Source organism: Choristoneura fumiferana, chromosome 23, assembly GCF_025370935.1.
Source record: "Choristoneura fumiferana chromosome 23, NRCan_CFum_1, whole genome shotgun sequence".
In the NCBI taxonomy this organism is placed as follows: Eukaryota; Metazoa; Arthropoda; class Insecta; order Lepidoptera; family Tortricidae; genus Choristoneura; species Choristoneura fumiferana.
In genome coordinates this window covers 16803262-16820993 of record NC_133494.1, presented here as the reverse complement: position 1 = coordinate 16820993, position 17732 = coordinate 16803262, and the positions used below count along the sequence as shown (strand labels likewise).

Sequence of the window (17732 nt, the reverse complement as noted above, 5' to 3'; positions counted from 1 at the left end):
TGCTTAAAATACAAAATGTACACACCCAATATCATATTTTCTCAAGTTTTTCGCGATTCCAAGGTCAAAGAAGCGAATTGCTTTAAAATTCCAGAACAATAATGCGTTGTTTGGGAGAAACGTGTCAAAATGGTGTTGTAGAGCGCTCTGTCTCGTTTTTTTTTGTCGCTTTCTGGCGGTTCACTTTTATATTATAGATTCCACATAAGTGTAGTCTTGTAGCGTACTAAAATCCGCTTTCTCTTCCAGAGTCTTTCATCGTCGTCATCAACGGCGGCGCCCCCGCGGCCCCGGCCCCCGGAGCCCCCCGAGGGCGCCACGGTCTCGAGCCGGCTCGAGATACGCGTGCGGCCGCCCGTCGCCTCCGAGCCCACGCACTCAGGTACAGGTGAGGCCTTATCACTAGCGTCTTTACTTCTTTAGTGTCATCATCATCATCATCATCATCACCATCATCATCATCATCATCATCACCATCATCATTAGGACCCGGAATTTTGCGTGCGGCTATTGACAGATTGTAGGGAGAGAGCACCGCTTTTTATCGATGTTATCGACAAGTCGCTAGTTTTTTTTAATTTATAAATGTTTTTATTGTATAAAACCTCAAACTTTCCGATCATACGTATTTCCAGCGGTCAATGATGAAAAAAGTTCAAAATGTCGGAAAGTTTAATCCGTTTAAATTGCTTTATTGAAATCACTATAATTACGAATACCTTTATATTATATAACTTGAGAAAAGATCCCTCTGAGATCACTTAACGTCAGGTAGCTTGTTTGCTAATATTATTAAGTATTCCTTCAGTTCTAACCATAGCCAATATAAAGTATTTTATAATAATGTTCCAAGCTAAAATATATTTACAATTATGTGTTAAAGTTACAACTTAATTAACAGTTGTCGATTTCGTATTCAAAGCCTATTTCATTGTTAATTTTAGTATCAATAGCATCGGTTAAAAACATTAAATTAAAAAAATCAAAAAACTCGATGCCTTAAAAACTAAAAGGAAGAAAATAAGTCTAGTGGTCTAGAACTCTGTCAAGAAGCTCAAGAAGTTCAACAGTCGGGACCCATTACCAAGATTTTTTGAGCTGGTTACGATTTCAATGGGTCCCGACTGTTGAACCTTAAATGAGCTTCTTGACAGTTCTAGACCACTAGACTTATTTTCTTCTTTTTAGTTTTTAAGGCAGTCGGGTTTTTTGATTCTTTAAATTTAATGTTTTTTAATTCTCAGATCAAATAAAAACTAAAGATAGGGCGCTGCGAACAACGAAGTGAGGCCGGTCAAACTACACCAATCCGTGTGCTAACACAGTGGCACGCACACACTTGCAACCAAACTACACCAAAACCTTATATTACTTTACATAAAACGTCAACACTAGTGTTGCCATTATAATATTGTAGATACCCTATTAGGTATTGGGTAAAAGCCGCCTATGTTATATAATCTTTTTTTATTAATTCTATTCTTTATTAACACGGCTTTAAGCGTGAGAAAGTGACACGCAACGTAGTTATTTGGTTCTTGTAAAAGTTTATCAACGTTTTTTATTGTAGTAACGGTATCAAAGTGTGAAAGTAATTAAATCGCTATAAAAACGTTATTTTACGGTAACGATATTATTGTAGTATCGGGGTACTAAGAATTATGGCAACACCGGCCTACGCACACATGTTTTTAAAACCGGCCTCACCGGGCGTTTCACCGCGCTCCATCTTTACTTTTTATTTGATCTGAGTTTATTTTATACTTTTTGATAATTCTGTGGAAATAGTAGATTAAAAGTATTATAATCCATTATATTTAGAATGGGCTAATTATTAGCTTTCATTTGATTCCCATATTGTTACAATACAAAATATTTTTTTTTATTCCTTCGCCATATTTTTTTTCGCCATATAGAAATATTTAACACCCTATGTCACTCCGACAGTTGTGCCGAATCCAATGATACCTCAAACGTTAAAATCCGTCTAGCCGTTTAGGCTGCAGCGAGGACCAAAGAAATGGACATACATACCCACATACATACATACGCTCGAAAAACATAACCCTCCTTCGGGCAGTCGGGTAAAAAAGTATTCACAAGAACGACTCCACTGCTCTTTGTTCACCGCTTTGCCACCAAACATCCCAAACATTAATGGTCAGAACCGTTGGCTTCTTGTCACAGTCATGGCCTACCAATCCCTACAAGCTATATTTAATACAAAAAAACAGCAATAGATGGCACTACTATTAACATTTGTAAATTATAAAATGTGAATAAGCCGAATTAAGTAGAAATATTAAGATTAAAATAAAGACTAGCATATTTTATAAACACAACTTCACATCAACCTTAATTCAACTCCTTAATTTGAATATAAGAAACACCATAAAAATAATAAATTGAGAATACGAAAGTATAGGCTACATGTGGCTACATTTCAGCTATGTGGCTTTCGTAGTGTTTTGCAATTGTGACGCTAGATGGCGAATAACCGGAATGCGCTTGCTCACATTCGTCGAAACTATTTGAGAGAAGCATGCCATTCTCTTCTAATGACGTAAATAAGACAGAGACATCATGCGTATCTCTAGTCGTCTAGGCTCAGTTGGTGAGCTTGTTGGTTGTTGCCAGTGTACCGTATCATAGTGTCTCACTAGATGGCAATACGTATCGTGTTATTTGTGTTCTCACTGGTGCCATCTGTTGGAAAATCGAAGGAAAGAAAAATAGCCAGTTGAATAGCCAGTATTAGGGTGATACGATTTGCTTGTACTAGGTGGTGTCTCTGTTATATATGTACTGTGTTACAGTCAAGATCCATTCGGTGGTGAGCGGCGGAGAGCCGGTGCGGAATCACGACGAGGCCTCCGTGTACTATGACGCCACTGATCACAGGGACAAAAGGTACGAGGACAAAGGAAAGAGAGAAAGAGAGAGAGGGGAGAGGTTTAGGTTCGACTTTCAGTGCAGTCGGAGTAAAGAAAGGTTCGTCACCCTAAGATCTAAGATTGTTTTTTTTTTAATCATTTTGTATTTTTTATTTCAATTACAAATTTTTACTTTTACGGTCATCCCGTAAAACCTAAATTGAAAATACAAACTGAAATATAGATGCACAGAAAAACCAGAAAAATAATACCGTGAACTGCTTCAACTTTGCCCTCTGGCCCCAACATTGCCTGATTCAATTTAGAGTCGATAACTAGCACCCTTCTAGGTTTTTAAACTTTTATCCCCCCGTTATAATAGTTCCAGTGTAGATAAAAGTTTAGAACCTCTAAGAGTGCTGAGTTATCGACTCTAAATCAAATCAGGCAATGTTGGGGCCAGAAGGCAAAGTTGAAGCAGTTTACGGTACCAGCACTGGGAATCGAACCCCAGGTCCTCGGTATTCCGTGCGTGTTGTCCGGGTGAGCTACGGTCCGCATTTTCCTGAAATTGTAAATGTATTATTTCATGGTCTTCCTTTTATTTAAGATGCTATGTTACTTGGAAAAAAATAATCCTTTTGATTGAGCCTTTCGATCGGTGTAGTAAAATTACGGGTGTGTTTTTTTTTACCATTTGGCGGGTTCGATTCCCGGTTCAGACAGGCAATTATTCAAAAATCTTTGGATGCAGTTAAAATTGTTTTTATAATCAAAATAAAGTATACTTTCAGTAAAATTACCTACCTACAATATTTAAGGTACTTTCCCTCCATGTGGCATTGCCGTGGGACGCCCTGTAGATTACACTAGATTACGCAAATGCATGTACTTCGCGTGTCCGAACACAATTAGATATATATATATATAGTCGTCACAGTAGATATAAATTAAAACAAAAACAAAAACCCGACTGCCTTAAAATCTAAAAGGAAGAAAATAAGTCTAGTGTCTCCAGTTAAAAATTACTTACACCAAAAAAGGTAAACAATGACACCAATTTTTTCATCACACTTGCTCGTAAACAGTGTCGTAACATGCAGGCTACCTTAGTTGCAACCCCCCAAATAAAACCCTCGACCTTAATGTGCTTGTCATGAAACCCGTGGTCGGTAAATGAGTCATTGCGCGTACACATTTTCTTGTCATGAAGCCCAAGGTCGGTCAATGAGTCAGTGCCCGTACTGATGGTGCTGCTGCAGGACCACATGGACCACATGCACACGCACGTTGCGGCGCATGCTGAGGGAGGGGGAGGGGGAGGGCGACGTTGCCAAGAGCACAGCCTATATATTTTTTCTTTTACAAATCTAAATTTCACTCGCAAATGTGATGAAAAACATTGTATGTCGCACGGGCGGTACTAGAATTACGAACATCGACTCATTAAAGCCCTCAATCTTCGATTTCGGGCTTCTAATAGACTCTCGTTCGTAATTCCTTATTTACCGCCCTTAAGACACAATGTACTATTTTATTTGTCAGTTGGAAGACATAAATAATTTCGTGGCAGAGTGGTTAGAAACAATGCAACGATATAGTCTGTATAGTCTGTTCTAATAGTATGTGTATTACAGGTCGTTGACCCGCAGCGGGGAGAAGAGCCAAAGCCCCGCCATCGAGAGAACCCGACTTGACACTATACCTGACAGGTAGGTTTTACAAGCTTTTATCTACGCACATAGCGTATACACTCTATAATGCGACGAATGGATTCAAATTTAAATCATATATTCAGTAAATAGGCCGCAATGGGCACTTTTACACGTCACTTTTTAAACTACCGTCGCTTTTGGAAAGACCATCATTGCCAAGAAGAATGCGCCGCAAGAAACTTGATTAGTACCACACTCCCTCAGAATACCGGCGTGTAATAGTTTTGCTGTGTTTCGTACGGTGAGCGGGAGATCCGGAGGCCTAACTCCCCTCCCCCTTTTAGGTAGGCAACGCACCCGCAGTCCTGTAGGTATCCATGGGCGGCGGTGACCGATGACTTACCATCAGGTGACCCGAATGCTAGTTTGCCAGCTATTTCATTTAAAAAAACCGTTATTACACGTCATTACATTTAATTTTGTATTTTGGTCATTTCCAGTAGTGGTCATTCCAATAAGCGGTCGTTTTGAGAAGTAGTCATTTTAAGTACTGGTTGTTTCTCGTTGTGGTCCTAAAGCGCCGAAATCTCATTGATAAATTTTATGTGACAGGTAAATTTTGTCCGAATAAATAGAGAAGGCATCACATTTATCTAAACTTAAAAGGACCCCGGACCTAAAGTTTGGCGCTACCTCTGTTTCCGGGTCCCGTTCAGAGTTTAGTTTAGTTTTTTAGACACTTTTGTTCAGGATTTTGAAATAGATTGTGATAGCTAAGTTTATGCAAGATATGCGTGTTCATGCAGTTCCTCCACCTCCACTCTGTAAGAACACACACAAATCACACAAACCCATCTATCACCACCACCACTACACTGACGCGTTTCGAACTCAACCAGCGTTCATCTTCAGAGCAACACAACCGTACACCATGCTACCAGATGTTAGACCACACAACAACCGGTCTAACATCTGCTAGCATGGTGTACGGTTGTTGCTCTGAAGATGAACTCTGGTTGAATTCGAAAAGCGTCAGTGCGTAAACGCATGCATAAACTTGACTATCATAAGGTCGCGGGTGAGCAAAGAAATTATTTTTCATCACACTTGCTCGTAAACAGCACACTGCAGTCGTAACATGCAGGCTACCTTGGTTGCAACCCCCCAAATAAAACCCTCGACCTTAATGTGCTTGTCATGAAACCCGTGGTCGGTAAATGAGTCATTGCGCGTACTAATTTTCTTGTCATGAAGCCCAAGGTCGGTCAATGAGTTTGTTACTGCATGGCGTGCTGCTGCTCCGTGCGCGCCCTGCACACGCACGCCATCATCAGCGGTATCGGCAATTTTTAAAAAAATATTAGTTTTTCTTTTACAAATATACAATTTTACTCGCAAATGTGATGAAAAACATTGTATGTCGCACGGGCTTCTAATAGACTCTCGTTCGCAATTCCTCGTTTACCGCCCTTAAGACACAATGTACTATTAGTTAATTTCTATCCTTGTTCCCAGAAACAGTCCGCTGATCAAACGCGAAGTATCCAGCGCTGGTGGTGATGGTTCACAAAGTTTAAGAGACGTAAGCAATGGTCATAGCTCATCTCACTCTTTTGTGCGTTGTAGATAATGGACACTAAGTAAATTAGTATTTTATGCAACTGTATCATAATGAGGGCCACTGAGACACGAGTGCGAGTTTATGACATGAGGCGAAGCCTCAAAATAAATAAATAGATACGCATGAGTGTCTGAATGGCTGATTTATAACAATTCTGAACAATTGACAAGATTTCATATTTCTAAGACTATAATTTGATTCGTTCTCTGTATTCTGTTTGGAAAGAGAGAAACGCTGATTATTTTAAAATTTCGCTACAACTAATAATTAATTTATTATTTTTTTTTAAGATGTGCTTATTCTCAAAGGGCATAACTCCAAAACTACGACACAATAGATCCATTACTTTTGTCTAGTTAAGATTGGTTTTTTGGAATCTTTTTGTATTTTTTATTTCAATTCCAAATTTTAAAAAAAAATTGGAATTGAAATAATAAATACAAAAAGATTCCAAAAAACCAATCTTAATTTGATTGCTTAGTAACGATATCTCTTGTCCGGGTGAGCGGTTAGTTCCAATGGAGTGCCGAAAAAGCTTCTCGATGAGGGCTACGGCATAGATGTCGCTAGCGTCACTGCTTAAGTGACTAAGTAAGAAACAAACAAGCTGAGATATGAGGTGCATAGGGGAAATTCGTGTCGGTACCGTTGACCATCAGTGGTGTAGCGGTATAACACGCGGTACGGAATACCGAGGACCTGGGTTCGATTCCCAGTGATGGTCTTATTTTTCTGGTTTTTCTGTGCATCTATATTTCAGTTTGTATTTTCAATGCATAATACTCAGTTTAAATTAACGGAAATATAAAATAAAATAGTATATTGAAATAACGACTTTAATGTCTAGTGCAGAAAGTGCATTTTGAAATGAATACACCTCTGCAGATAATACTTTTCCATGAGGCTGCTATGTCTACGATGCATTCAATTTTGAAAAACATTATCTGCCAACAAAGTTTTATTTAATATAAACTCTCTGTTGTAAATAATAAAGTCGTTATTTCAATGAGCTTTTTTATCTTATGTTTTATTTCATTTTAAACTGAGGATTATGCACTTGAGGATATTATAGAATACAATGGCTTTGCTCGAAAGGTTGGCTGTTAAGGAGATCGGGACACCTCAATAATTCCTGCTATAACTTAACTGTACTGTATTATTATATTTTCAGCGATCCACCACCAGTACTACATCGAGGATCCCCATAGCCTGGTGCGCGGAGAACAGGCTGGCCAAATGCGCCTCGTGGAGCGGCGACGGACCCCTCTCACCAGATCCCAACGATCTCACGCCTGGTCAGTACATACAGGATCCCCACAACTTAAAACCATGGCTAAAGGCTGGCCAGAATTATAAAAAACTCGCCATATTGCGGAAAACCAATAGAACTAATTTCTTGCACTGGTAACACTACATTCAAAGTCAAAGTCAAAATATCTTTATTCAATTTAGGCTATAACAAGCACTTATGAATGTCAAAAAAAAATCTACCACCGGTTCGGAAAAACCTCTGCTGAGAAGAATCCGGCAAGAAACTCAACGAGGTATATATATTTTTTTAAAACAGATTTATAATATTATTAAATGATATGTATACATCACAAGTATTTAACACAACTTTTATTTTTAACACAGTAGGTTCGCTATTTAAAGGGATCGCTAATGCGGATCGGAATTATTTCCAAATATCCCTGTCCATAACATAATCATTAACTTTATAATACGCCTTTGATATTAATGTCTTCTTGACAATAGATCTGAATTTTGTATCCGTCAATTCAAATGTCATCTGTCTATTGCTGTCAAAGTTTAACGTTGTTTGCGCGTGGTATTTTATTTAAAGTGTTATTTTGTGTCGAAAATACAAACTGAAATACACCACCACTGGACACCAGTGGTGGTGTAGTGGTATAGCACGTGGCACGGAATGCCGAGGACCTGGGTTCGATTCCCAGCGCTGGTCTTATTTTTCTGGTTTTTCTATGCATCTATATTTCAGTTTGTATTTTCGATATGGGTTTTACGGTATGACCGTAAAAATAATAAAAAATTTGGAATTGAAATAAAAAATACAAAAAGATTCAAAAAAAAACAATGTTATTTTTGTGTTTTTGTGCGTTAAAATGCCGAAGATTATCCATAGCCTTGGAAGGAAAATAATTCACAATGTATAAAAGTATTTGTCATAGAAAAAGTCCGAGGGATTAGAAAATATTCCTTTAAATAATATCACCGACACCGTTGTCAATATGAGTGGTAGTTATGTTTTAGTAAGTGTAAAGAATGTTGCAATATAAAACGTAGAAGTGCTGCCCTCGCGTCAGGTTTTTTATATTCCTGGTCAGCCTTTAATTAAAATCTATAAATTAATGTATAATTTAAAAAATGATATTTCAACTGTAATAAATTGTGCTGTATGTTACCCAAAACAATAAATAAATAAACAAATTATTATATTATTTCATCATCATCCCAGCCTATATACGTCCCACTGCTGGGCACAGGCCTCCTCTCAGAACAAGAGGGCTTGGGCCATAGTTCCCACGCGGGCCCAGTGCGGATTGGGAACTTCACACGCACCATTGAATTGCTTTGCAGTGCAGGTTTCCTCACGATGTTTTCCTTCACCGCAAAGCTCGTGGTAAATTTCAAATGTAATTCCGCACATGAATTTGGAAAAACTCAGAGGTGCGAGCCGGGGTTTGAACCCACAACCATTATATTATTTATTAATTAATAATACATACATATAATCACGCCTCTTTCCCGTAGGGGTAGGCAGAGACCACTTCTTTCCACTTGCTACGATCCTTACATACTTGTTTCGCTTCGTCCACTTTCATTATTCCCTTCACACATGCTCTTCGGTTTAGGGTACTCTTGACCTGGCCTTTTTCCAAGACGTCCCTGATTTGGCCTCGAAACGTCCGCCTAGGTCTACCCCTTCCAACACTTTCATTTAATGATAAATAATTAATAAGTAGTTACTTTATTAATAAATTTAAATTTATCCTTTAGTTCTTGTTATTTTAAAAGTTGTTCAGTATAAACACAGGATCCCCATAACTTGTTTTTGACTTTTGTACGTCTGTCTGTTGCAGCGCTGCGCCGACGCAGACAGAACGCGAGCGAGAAATACGCGGCCGACCCAGCGCGGGATTTGAACCTGCGTTTCGCGCGCCCCAGGCACCGCCAACCGCCGCCGCAGCACTCCAGGTATATCATCATCATCATTATTGTCTTCATCGGTAAACTGCTTTAAGCTTATAACTTCTAAATTGCATTTTACCTTTTTATCAATATTCCCAGGTCTCAAAACTTCTTGGTCTCAAAATACCTCAAATTCAAATGATTTATTCAGTAAATAGGCCGCAATGGGCACTTTTACACGTCATTTTTTAAACTAGCAGCGCTTTCGGCAAGACCATCATTGCCAAGAAGAATGCGCCGCAAAAAACTTGGCAGAAAGTCATTTTTTCATAATAATATAATTACAAATAAAATACTTAAAAACTATAGTATACAATTAAAGAAAAAAAATACAAAAAATAATAATAATAATAACACAGGGATGTATGGGGTCCCTTAGTTACAACCTAAATTGCAGAATGCCTTATTTTGTTTTCTTATAACACCGGAATCTTAATATGGCTGAATTTCAAAATACCTTTAGTCTCATTATACCTAAACTTCAAAATCACTTTCATGGCAAAACAACATATGCTTAAAACAATTAAAAGTTAAAATACCTAAATTTGTACGTTGAAAGGAACTATACTAAAAGTCAATAATCAACATCAAAAACGCCTTCAATTCGGTAAATAGGGACGCCTTGCTCTCCGAAATTAAATCGAACATTCCCGAAATTTACAATTATCTCCTTCACTGCTATGCAGATCCAACGAAGTTGATGTACCGTTCAAACGAGTTGTCATCCGAAGTCGGCTGTCAGCAAGGTGATCCCCTGGGGCCTGCAATTTTCAGCTTGGCAATAAATCCAATAATTCAAAATTTGACATCAAAATTTAATGTATGGTATTTGGATGACGGGACCTTAGGAGGTAATGCAGACTCTGTACTATCCGACCTTTCTTTAATAATTGACAAATTCAAATCTATTGGTCTTGAACTTAATTTCAACAAATGTGAACTATATATTCCAAATTCCAACACAAATGTCGACAACCTGAAACTAAAATTCAACCAACTTGCACCAAACATTAAAATACTTGATAAGAATACGCTTTGCCTCCTAGGATCCCCCATTTTTGAAGACAGCTTTCCCGGATATATTCAAAATTGCAAATCTAAATTCGAAAATCTTTATCATCGCCTTCTTGAAATTAGCCCACATTACGCATTGTCTGTCATTAAATTTTGCCTTTTCGTTCCTAAATTAACTTACGTGCTACGCTGCTCCCCTCTCTGGAAATATCAAAATCTCTTATCACAAATGGATAATCTGATCAAAAATAATTTGGAAGCTATCCTTAATTGTCAACTTAGCGAGCAGTCGTGGACCCAAGGATCCCTCCCCATTCGGTACGGTGGTTTAGGGATCCGCAAAATTTCGGATGTCGCGTTACCAGCCTTTTTGTCGTCAGTCCATAGCTCGATCAGTCTCATAGGCAAAATCCTACGCACAAACTATGAGATCTCGGACTTGGAAGACGCCAAAAACGCTTGGTCAATTGCTTGCCCCAGTCAAAATTTTCCGGAAAATCCAAAATCGCAACGGAGCTGGGACGACACTATATCTAAATTATCCCAAGAATCACTACTCCGCGAATCCTGCACTGCTGGACGAGCCAGATTATTAGCTGCAGGCACAAGAGAAGCTGGTTATTGGCTCCACGCGCTCCCCTCCCGAAACATGGGCACCTTCCTAGAACCCAATACCCTGCGACTGTCGGTATGCCTACGCCTCGGGGTCCCGGTCTGCGCCCCACATCGGTGTCCCTGCGGAAACGACGTGGACCGGCTTGGGCATCACGGTCTTTCCTGCCAGAGAAGTGCGGGTCGTTTCTCAAGACATGCTGCCCTTAATGATATTATCCGTCGGTCTCTTGCTTCGGTCAATGTGCCGGCTATTTTAGAGCCAACAGGCATATCTAGAAATGACGGCAAGAGACCGGACGGAATGTCGCTGATTCCGTGGAGTATGGGACGTGTGCTAGTATGGGATGCAACTTGTGTTGACACACTGGCCCCGTCTCATCTCCACCGAACATCAATAAGGGCAGCAGCAGCAGCAGAAATGGCAGAAACTGCCAAAGCAGGAAAATACAGTGGTCTCGGTGCCGAATATGATTTTGTACCTTTCGGCGTCGAGACCCTTGGTCCGTGGGGCCCTGGCGCTCTGAGTCTCTTCAAAGATCTATCAAAGAGACTCAGAGATACCACAGGAGACCGAAGAGCTGGCAGTTTCCTCGCTCAACGCATCAGTCTTGCGATCCAGCGGGGAAATGCTGCCAGCATCTTTGGTACCATGCCGCAGGGTCCATTTTTAGATTTATTATAGTTTTAGTTTATTTAATTTTATTGTACCTAATATACCTTTTTTATAGTTGGACCTGTATTGTTCTGGAAATAAATATATTTTAATAAAAATCAACATCAAATTTCTCAAACACCACCTGTGAAAAAAATTTGGCATTTTGCCTTTTGGGTGTTTTCGGTTTGAGTTGTTTTAATATTTTGTAATTTCTCTCATTAATATTTGAATAAATAGTGCATTTTAATCTTTAGGTATTTAGATAATATGACATTTTAAGTCAAAGTCATAATAAATTTCGTCCATTTTTAATACAAGAGACAATTTGACATTTTAGGTATTATGGCCGATGAAATTTTGTGGTTTTAAGCGCAAAGCTGTAAATTGTATAATATACTAAACTCTTTCATATATACAAAAAGAAAGGAACATAATATGTACAATTCGTAGGCCCTTGTTCAACCGCTGTCCTTGACGTGAATCAGTCGACGGTTGCTCGACGAATGGCAATTTATTCCAATTTGACACCCTTCTTATAGTTGCTAGGAAAAATCTCGCCAGCGCGATTCAGGGTGACTAAATTTTCCGTACAGCGACATCTGTCGGCATATAAACTAAACAAAGATACATATTACGGCTATACAAATTATTGTATCGTAAAAACCGATAAATGATGATTTATCGACATCCAAATTGATTTATCGATGTTGAAAATCCGCCAATACTATAAAATTTGCTAGTTTAAAGGTATTAGATGATTATAACAGTTTTTGGAGAAACTCTTCCTATACTACGATGTGCTAAATTGGAACCTCGTATCTTGCCGTCCCGCTGACGCTAATATTATTTAATACGAGAGTGAGAGGGACGGCACGAGAACTTCGACAACGGGATATTTATTATTCTTGCAATATCACCCGTATTACTCATGTTTAGCAATTGTACGTGGATGTTTCCCCCGTTAGGAGCGGGCTGCCGTCCCCGCCGGCGTCGGGCGCGTCGTCCCCGTCGGCGTCCCCGCCGCGCGCGCCGCCCGGCGCCGCCGGCCCCCCGCACGGGCCCCCCCGCACAACGCCGCGCGCGCGAGGCGCTTCCGCCCGCTCTCCATCGCGCCATAGGTCAGTGCCCACCCGACACTCGCCGCCCATGGTGCCGTAGGTCAGTGCTAACCTACACCGACACTCGCCGCCCATGGTGCCGTAGGTCAGTGCTAACCTACACCGACACTCGCCGCCCATGGTGCCGTAGGTCAGTGCTAATAACCTACACCGACACTCACCGCCCATGGTGCCGTAGGTCAGTGCTAACCTACACCGACACTCGCCGCCCATGGTGCCGTAGGTCAGTGCTAACCTACACCGACACTCGCCGCCCATGGTGCCGTAGGTCAGTGCTAACCTACACCGACACTCGCCGCCCATGGTGCCGTAGGTCAGTGCTAACCTACACCGACACTCGCCGCCCATGGTGCCGTAGGTCAGTGCTAACCTACACCGACACTCGCCACCCATGGAGCCATAGGTCAGTGCTATAAGACACTCGCCGCCCATGGAGCCATAGGTCAGTGCCCACTCGACACTTGCCGCCCATGGAGCCATAGGTCAGTGCTATAGGGCACTCGCCGCCCATGGTGACATAAGTCAGCGCTAACGTACGATCAGCCAAATAAGTGGTCTATCAATTTTTAAACAAGTTCCTATCAAATGAATATGTCGCTAAAGTCGAACTTTTAAGTTGACAGACATGAGTATTAGCATTAAATATAAATATAATAAAAAAATATCATGGGACACTTGACACCAATTGACCTAGTCCCAAACTAAGCAAAGCTTGTACTATGGATACTAGGCAACGGATAAACATACTTAAATAGATATTAAACATCCAAGACCCGAGAACAAACATTCGTGTTATTCACACAAATATCTGCCCCGGCCGGGAATCGAACCCGGGACCTCAAGCTTCGTAGTTCTCCAACCACTTGGCCATCCGGTTGTCTACATTGTCTTACGACATGCAAACGAATATCAACTTTAGGATGGTAGACCATATATTTGGCTGATGATACACCGACACTCCCCGCCCGTGGTGCCATAGGTCAGTACCAATATATAGCCGACATACATATAATTGACACATTTTTTTTTTTACATGTTACACAATCCATTGTTTTTAACCCCCGACGCAAAAAGAGGGGTGTTATAAGTTTGACCGCTATGTGTGTCTGTGTCTGTCTGTGGCACCGTAGCTCTTAAACCGGTGGACCGATTGGAATGCGGCTTTTTTATTTGAAGTCAGGTTGTGTAACTATGGTTCTTAGACACGTTTCATCAAAATCGGTTTACCCATTTTTGAGATATTGAACTTTGAAGTGACATAATTTGTATTTTTTTTTTCAGGACCCTACTAACAGCTGCGATTCAGCAAGGGACTTCTGATTAGCTATACACACCGCGTATTTATTATGTATATATTGTTGCATTATATATATTTGACACGGCATTGGAAAAAATGAAAATTATAAAAAAAACGGAATATATTCGGACGTCAATGAAAGCTTGTTCATACTAAATAGATAGTTTTTTTTAGCTCAAATATTTCGATAAATGTTGTCTATGCCATTCTGAATTACGTTTTTTTTAAGATTAACCAATTAAATTAAATATTGTGCTATTAGTCCAAGGAATGATTTTATAGGCATTAATTAACTCTGCACCGCCCCAGTCGTCCAGTCGTGACAGCCATTGGCCTCACACGCCAAGGTCATATACGTGACCAACATTCAACTTGTAAGGTTGTCTTTGACAGGTGTCAGCAAGAGTTCATTACAAACTCGAAATTAATCCTCCTGCAATGGAATTAAAAATCATGTTCAAATTCAATAATTCAAATCATTTATTCAGTAAATAGGCCGCAATGGGCAATTTCACACGTCGTTTTTTAAACTACCAGCGCTTTCGGAAAGACCATCATTGCTAAGAAGAATGCGCCGCAAGGAACTTAGCAGTCATTTTTTCAAAATAAAATACTTCGGCTTTGCTCAGGGACTATCCATGCTAGAAAGCTGTAATTTTGCACGAATATATATGTAAACTATGCCGACAAAATGGTACAACAAAAGATTTAAAAAAAAATGTTTAGTGTGCATTCCATATACTTAAAGTGGGGGGTGATTTTTTTTCTGATCCAATCTTGTAGTGTGGGGTATCGTTGGATAGGTCTTTTAAAACCAAAGGGGGGTTTAAAACGATTTTTCGATTCAGTGATTTGTTTGCAAAATATTCAACTTTAAAGTGCAAATTTTCATTAAAATCCAGCGTAAAAGCGATTTTGACGTGTCATTTTATTCAAAAACCCTTTTGAAAAATAAGTTACAGCAAACATGTAACAATTAGCAAGGGCATTATGATCATTCACATGCTTTTGTAAGTTGTAGTTACTAATTTTTTTTAAACGTTTTCCAATAAAAAGACTCGTCAAGATGTTAACCCTAGTTCTAATGCTAAAAAAAAACGAAGTATAGTAAATGCTTGTCAAAAAATTTGTCACAATGATGTCGACGTGAGGTATCCCATCTTAGGCTCTAGGTTTGGCAATGCATCTGCAATCCCCCTGGTCATCAGGAGACCCACTTGCTCGTTTGCCATACAGTCGAATAAAAAAAAATTAAAAAAACAGCAAAATGCGCGAAGCTTTGCCGTCGTATCGCTTGAATGCTTGCTAAAACACTCCTTTTTCCTCCTAACGCTCAAGTCAAATTTTTGTTTTATGGACATCAAGTTTTATGTCACTTGTGAGAGAGTTCAATGTCAAATGACTTATAAGTCCTTTATAAAGGACTTTGGGCGTTACGAGGTTATGATACTAATGCTCAATTTTGTGAGCCCCTTAAGACAGAAATTCAAAAGCTATTTCTATCTCTAGTGATGTAGGTAATTCATCAATCAACGATCAGGATAGGCCTGTTTGCTGCAAAAAAAAAACTATATTCGTTTAGTATGAAAAAACTACATTGGTCTTGACTTGAGTTGTTGTAATTTACGGTTATTTTAAAACAACTTGTTTTTTTATTAAGCAAAAAGCTGTCAAAACTCTTAAAAAGAAATTAATGATATACATTGACATGATATTCCTGAATGACATATTTTACTCAAATTCGAGGAGACAATTACTCAATTGTATTAAGTGCATTTCTTATAACTCGATTTTGAGCTATGAAATGTTTATTTGTTTTGAGCAAATACTCTTTGCTCAATTTGAAGTAGTTTTGCAATATTATATATACTATAGTAAAAGTTTTTGTTTGTTTCCAATGCTTAAATTTTTTGAAACTTACTAAAAGTGACTTTTGTGTAAAAATAATCTCGACAAAATTAAATGTATTACGACATTAGTATATTATCATTTGGATTGTTGACATATTCGGACTTGAATGATTTTTGTGACATCTTTTCTAAGTACCTTTGCGGCACTATTGACGGTGTCAAAATCCAAAAATGGCTTCCCGTGAACAGCTGATTGTGACATATGAAACTGTCATGTGTCAAAAAATTAAATGTACAGTACGGCTATAAATATAATGTTCAGTATTCCATAGTTTTTTTGCATGAAAAAATAATAGTATCACAAAGCTTCGTTCGCTACTGAGCACTTTCCAAATTAAATTAGATAGAAATGTGTGGTTAGGCCATTGCAATGCATACATATCTATTGTCCTAATGTAATTTCGCATAATGTTTGACAGGCATAATTTATTTGATTCAGCCGTATTGTACTGATCTCCACTGACAGTTATAGTCAGTCAAAAAAGTTGACATTTGCATTGAGTATGTCCTAAATTTAGTACGCTGGGCGTTACGAGTCTAAGGTCACTTTATCCTCATAAGTCCTCGCGTACTTTATAAAGTACAAATCAACAAATCAATTGTAGGAATAATTGCCGAATGTACTATGTGGAGTGCAATTTCTGCAATGATGGATCACTGTCTAAAATAACAGAACTGGAAATTCTCAGCTCGGTCTGTAGAACTATCTATGTCACTAAAAGCCGGGATTTACGAGGTTAATTTGCCTTCAAAGTCACTTATTAATTTATTTTGACAGGTGCTAGTTTTTTTTTTACTCTGACATATTTACACTAAAGTTACAAATTATAAAGATAACGATAAAAATTGCTTAAGTTCTAGCTTTTTTATAAGTGCTGTTGTATGCGGTGTCTATGTTAAAATAATAAACCCCTAGTCTATCTCTCTCGCACGTACGCGTTCAGCTACGTGTAAGAAAGAGCATCGCGAGGGTTAATATGTAAAGTTATATTTAATTTTAGGTGCTACGAAGTTAAATCATGCATGACAGATGAGTTGACGCTCGTTTTTTCGTTTAAAAATATGTACAGAAGAGTTATTTTGATATTTAAAATGCTATTTACTTATTTATCGTTTAAATTGACATTGGTGGAGAATTTTTGCATATTTTTAAAGGGGCGGTTGCGACGCACCCTTCTTTTTTAACAAGGCATAATGTTCAAAATTGTTATAGAAATTGTTACTTAAATATCTATCGTGGCTTAAGTAAGTGAAAAATAATATTTTAGTAAATTTTCGAAAAAAAAGCACTTCCTTGAATAGTTAAGATTTGCTTTCGAACGGACTGGGAGGACGGTTTGTTTGAAATCGGAAGTTTTTTGGAATACAAAATGCAGGGAGTTGTTTCCTTCAAAGGATTGTATAAAGATATTTTTCAGGAGGAATTTCGGGTGATTTTCGCTACATATGACGTTTTTAAATCTATGTATCTCATGAAGTATCGATGTTGCACTTTTATTCTTTGAAAAAGTAATATTAAAGTATTTATTATATAAAAAAAGCATTTACATTTTCAATGCATTTCTCTATGATTTCGTTATTTTTTAACGAAATCGATTATCTAGTATTTCCGAGTTATTTCTAAATACTTTAATATTATTAATTTGATACTTATACATATGTATAAAATGGATATATAATAATTATAGGTACGTAGATGCCATTAAATTCTAGTCTTGCTGAGTAGCTTAGGATTATGTAATAATTAATTAAAAACAAAAATAT

General features: G+C 38.6%; 2 protein-coding genes and 1 long non-coding RNA gene across 3 annotated transcripts in view; all 3 read left to right on the top strand.

The window, feature by feature from the left end:
• LOC141440825 (uncharacterized) overlaps window positions 1-17732 on the top strand; it is a 972542-nt gene that overhangs the window by 403585 nt on the left and 551225 nt on the right. The gene's annotated exons all lie outside the window — the stretch shown is intronic.
• Window positions 250-14138, top strand: LOC141440828 (uncharacterized; the record flags this gene model as incomplete). The annotated part of the gene is given in 8 exon segments (XM_074105390.1): window positions 250-382; window positions 2817-2910; window positions 4511-4585; window positions 6044-6110; window positions 7321-7444; window positions 9251-9365; window positions 12609-12761; window positions 14043-14138. Coding segments are annotated over 8 exon segments (804 nt in total), but the record flags the coding sequence as incomplete, so codon positions are not given.
• LOC141440830 (uncharacterized) lies at window positions 15239-15570 on the top strand. The gene is made up of 2 exons (XR_012452753.1): window positions 15239-15444; window positions 15481-15570. It is a non-coding gene; the product is annotated as an uncharacterized lncRNA (long non-coding RNA).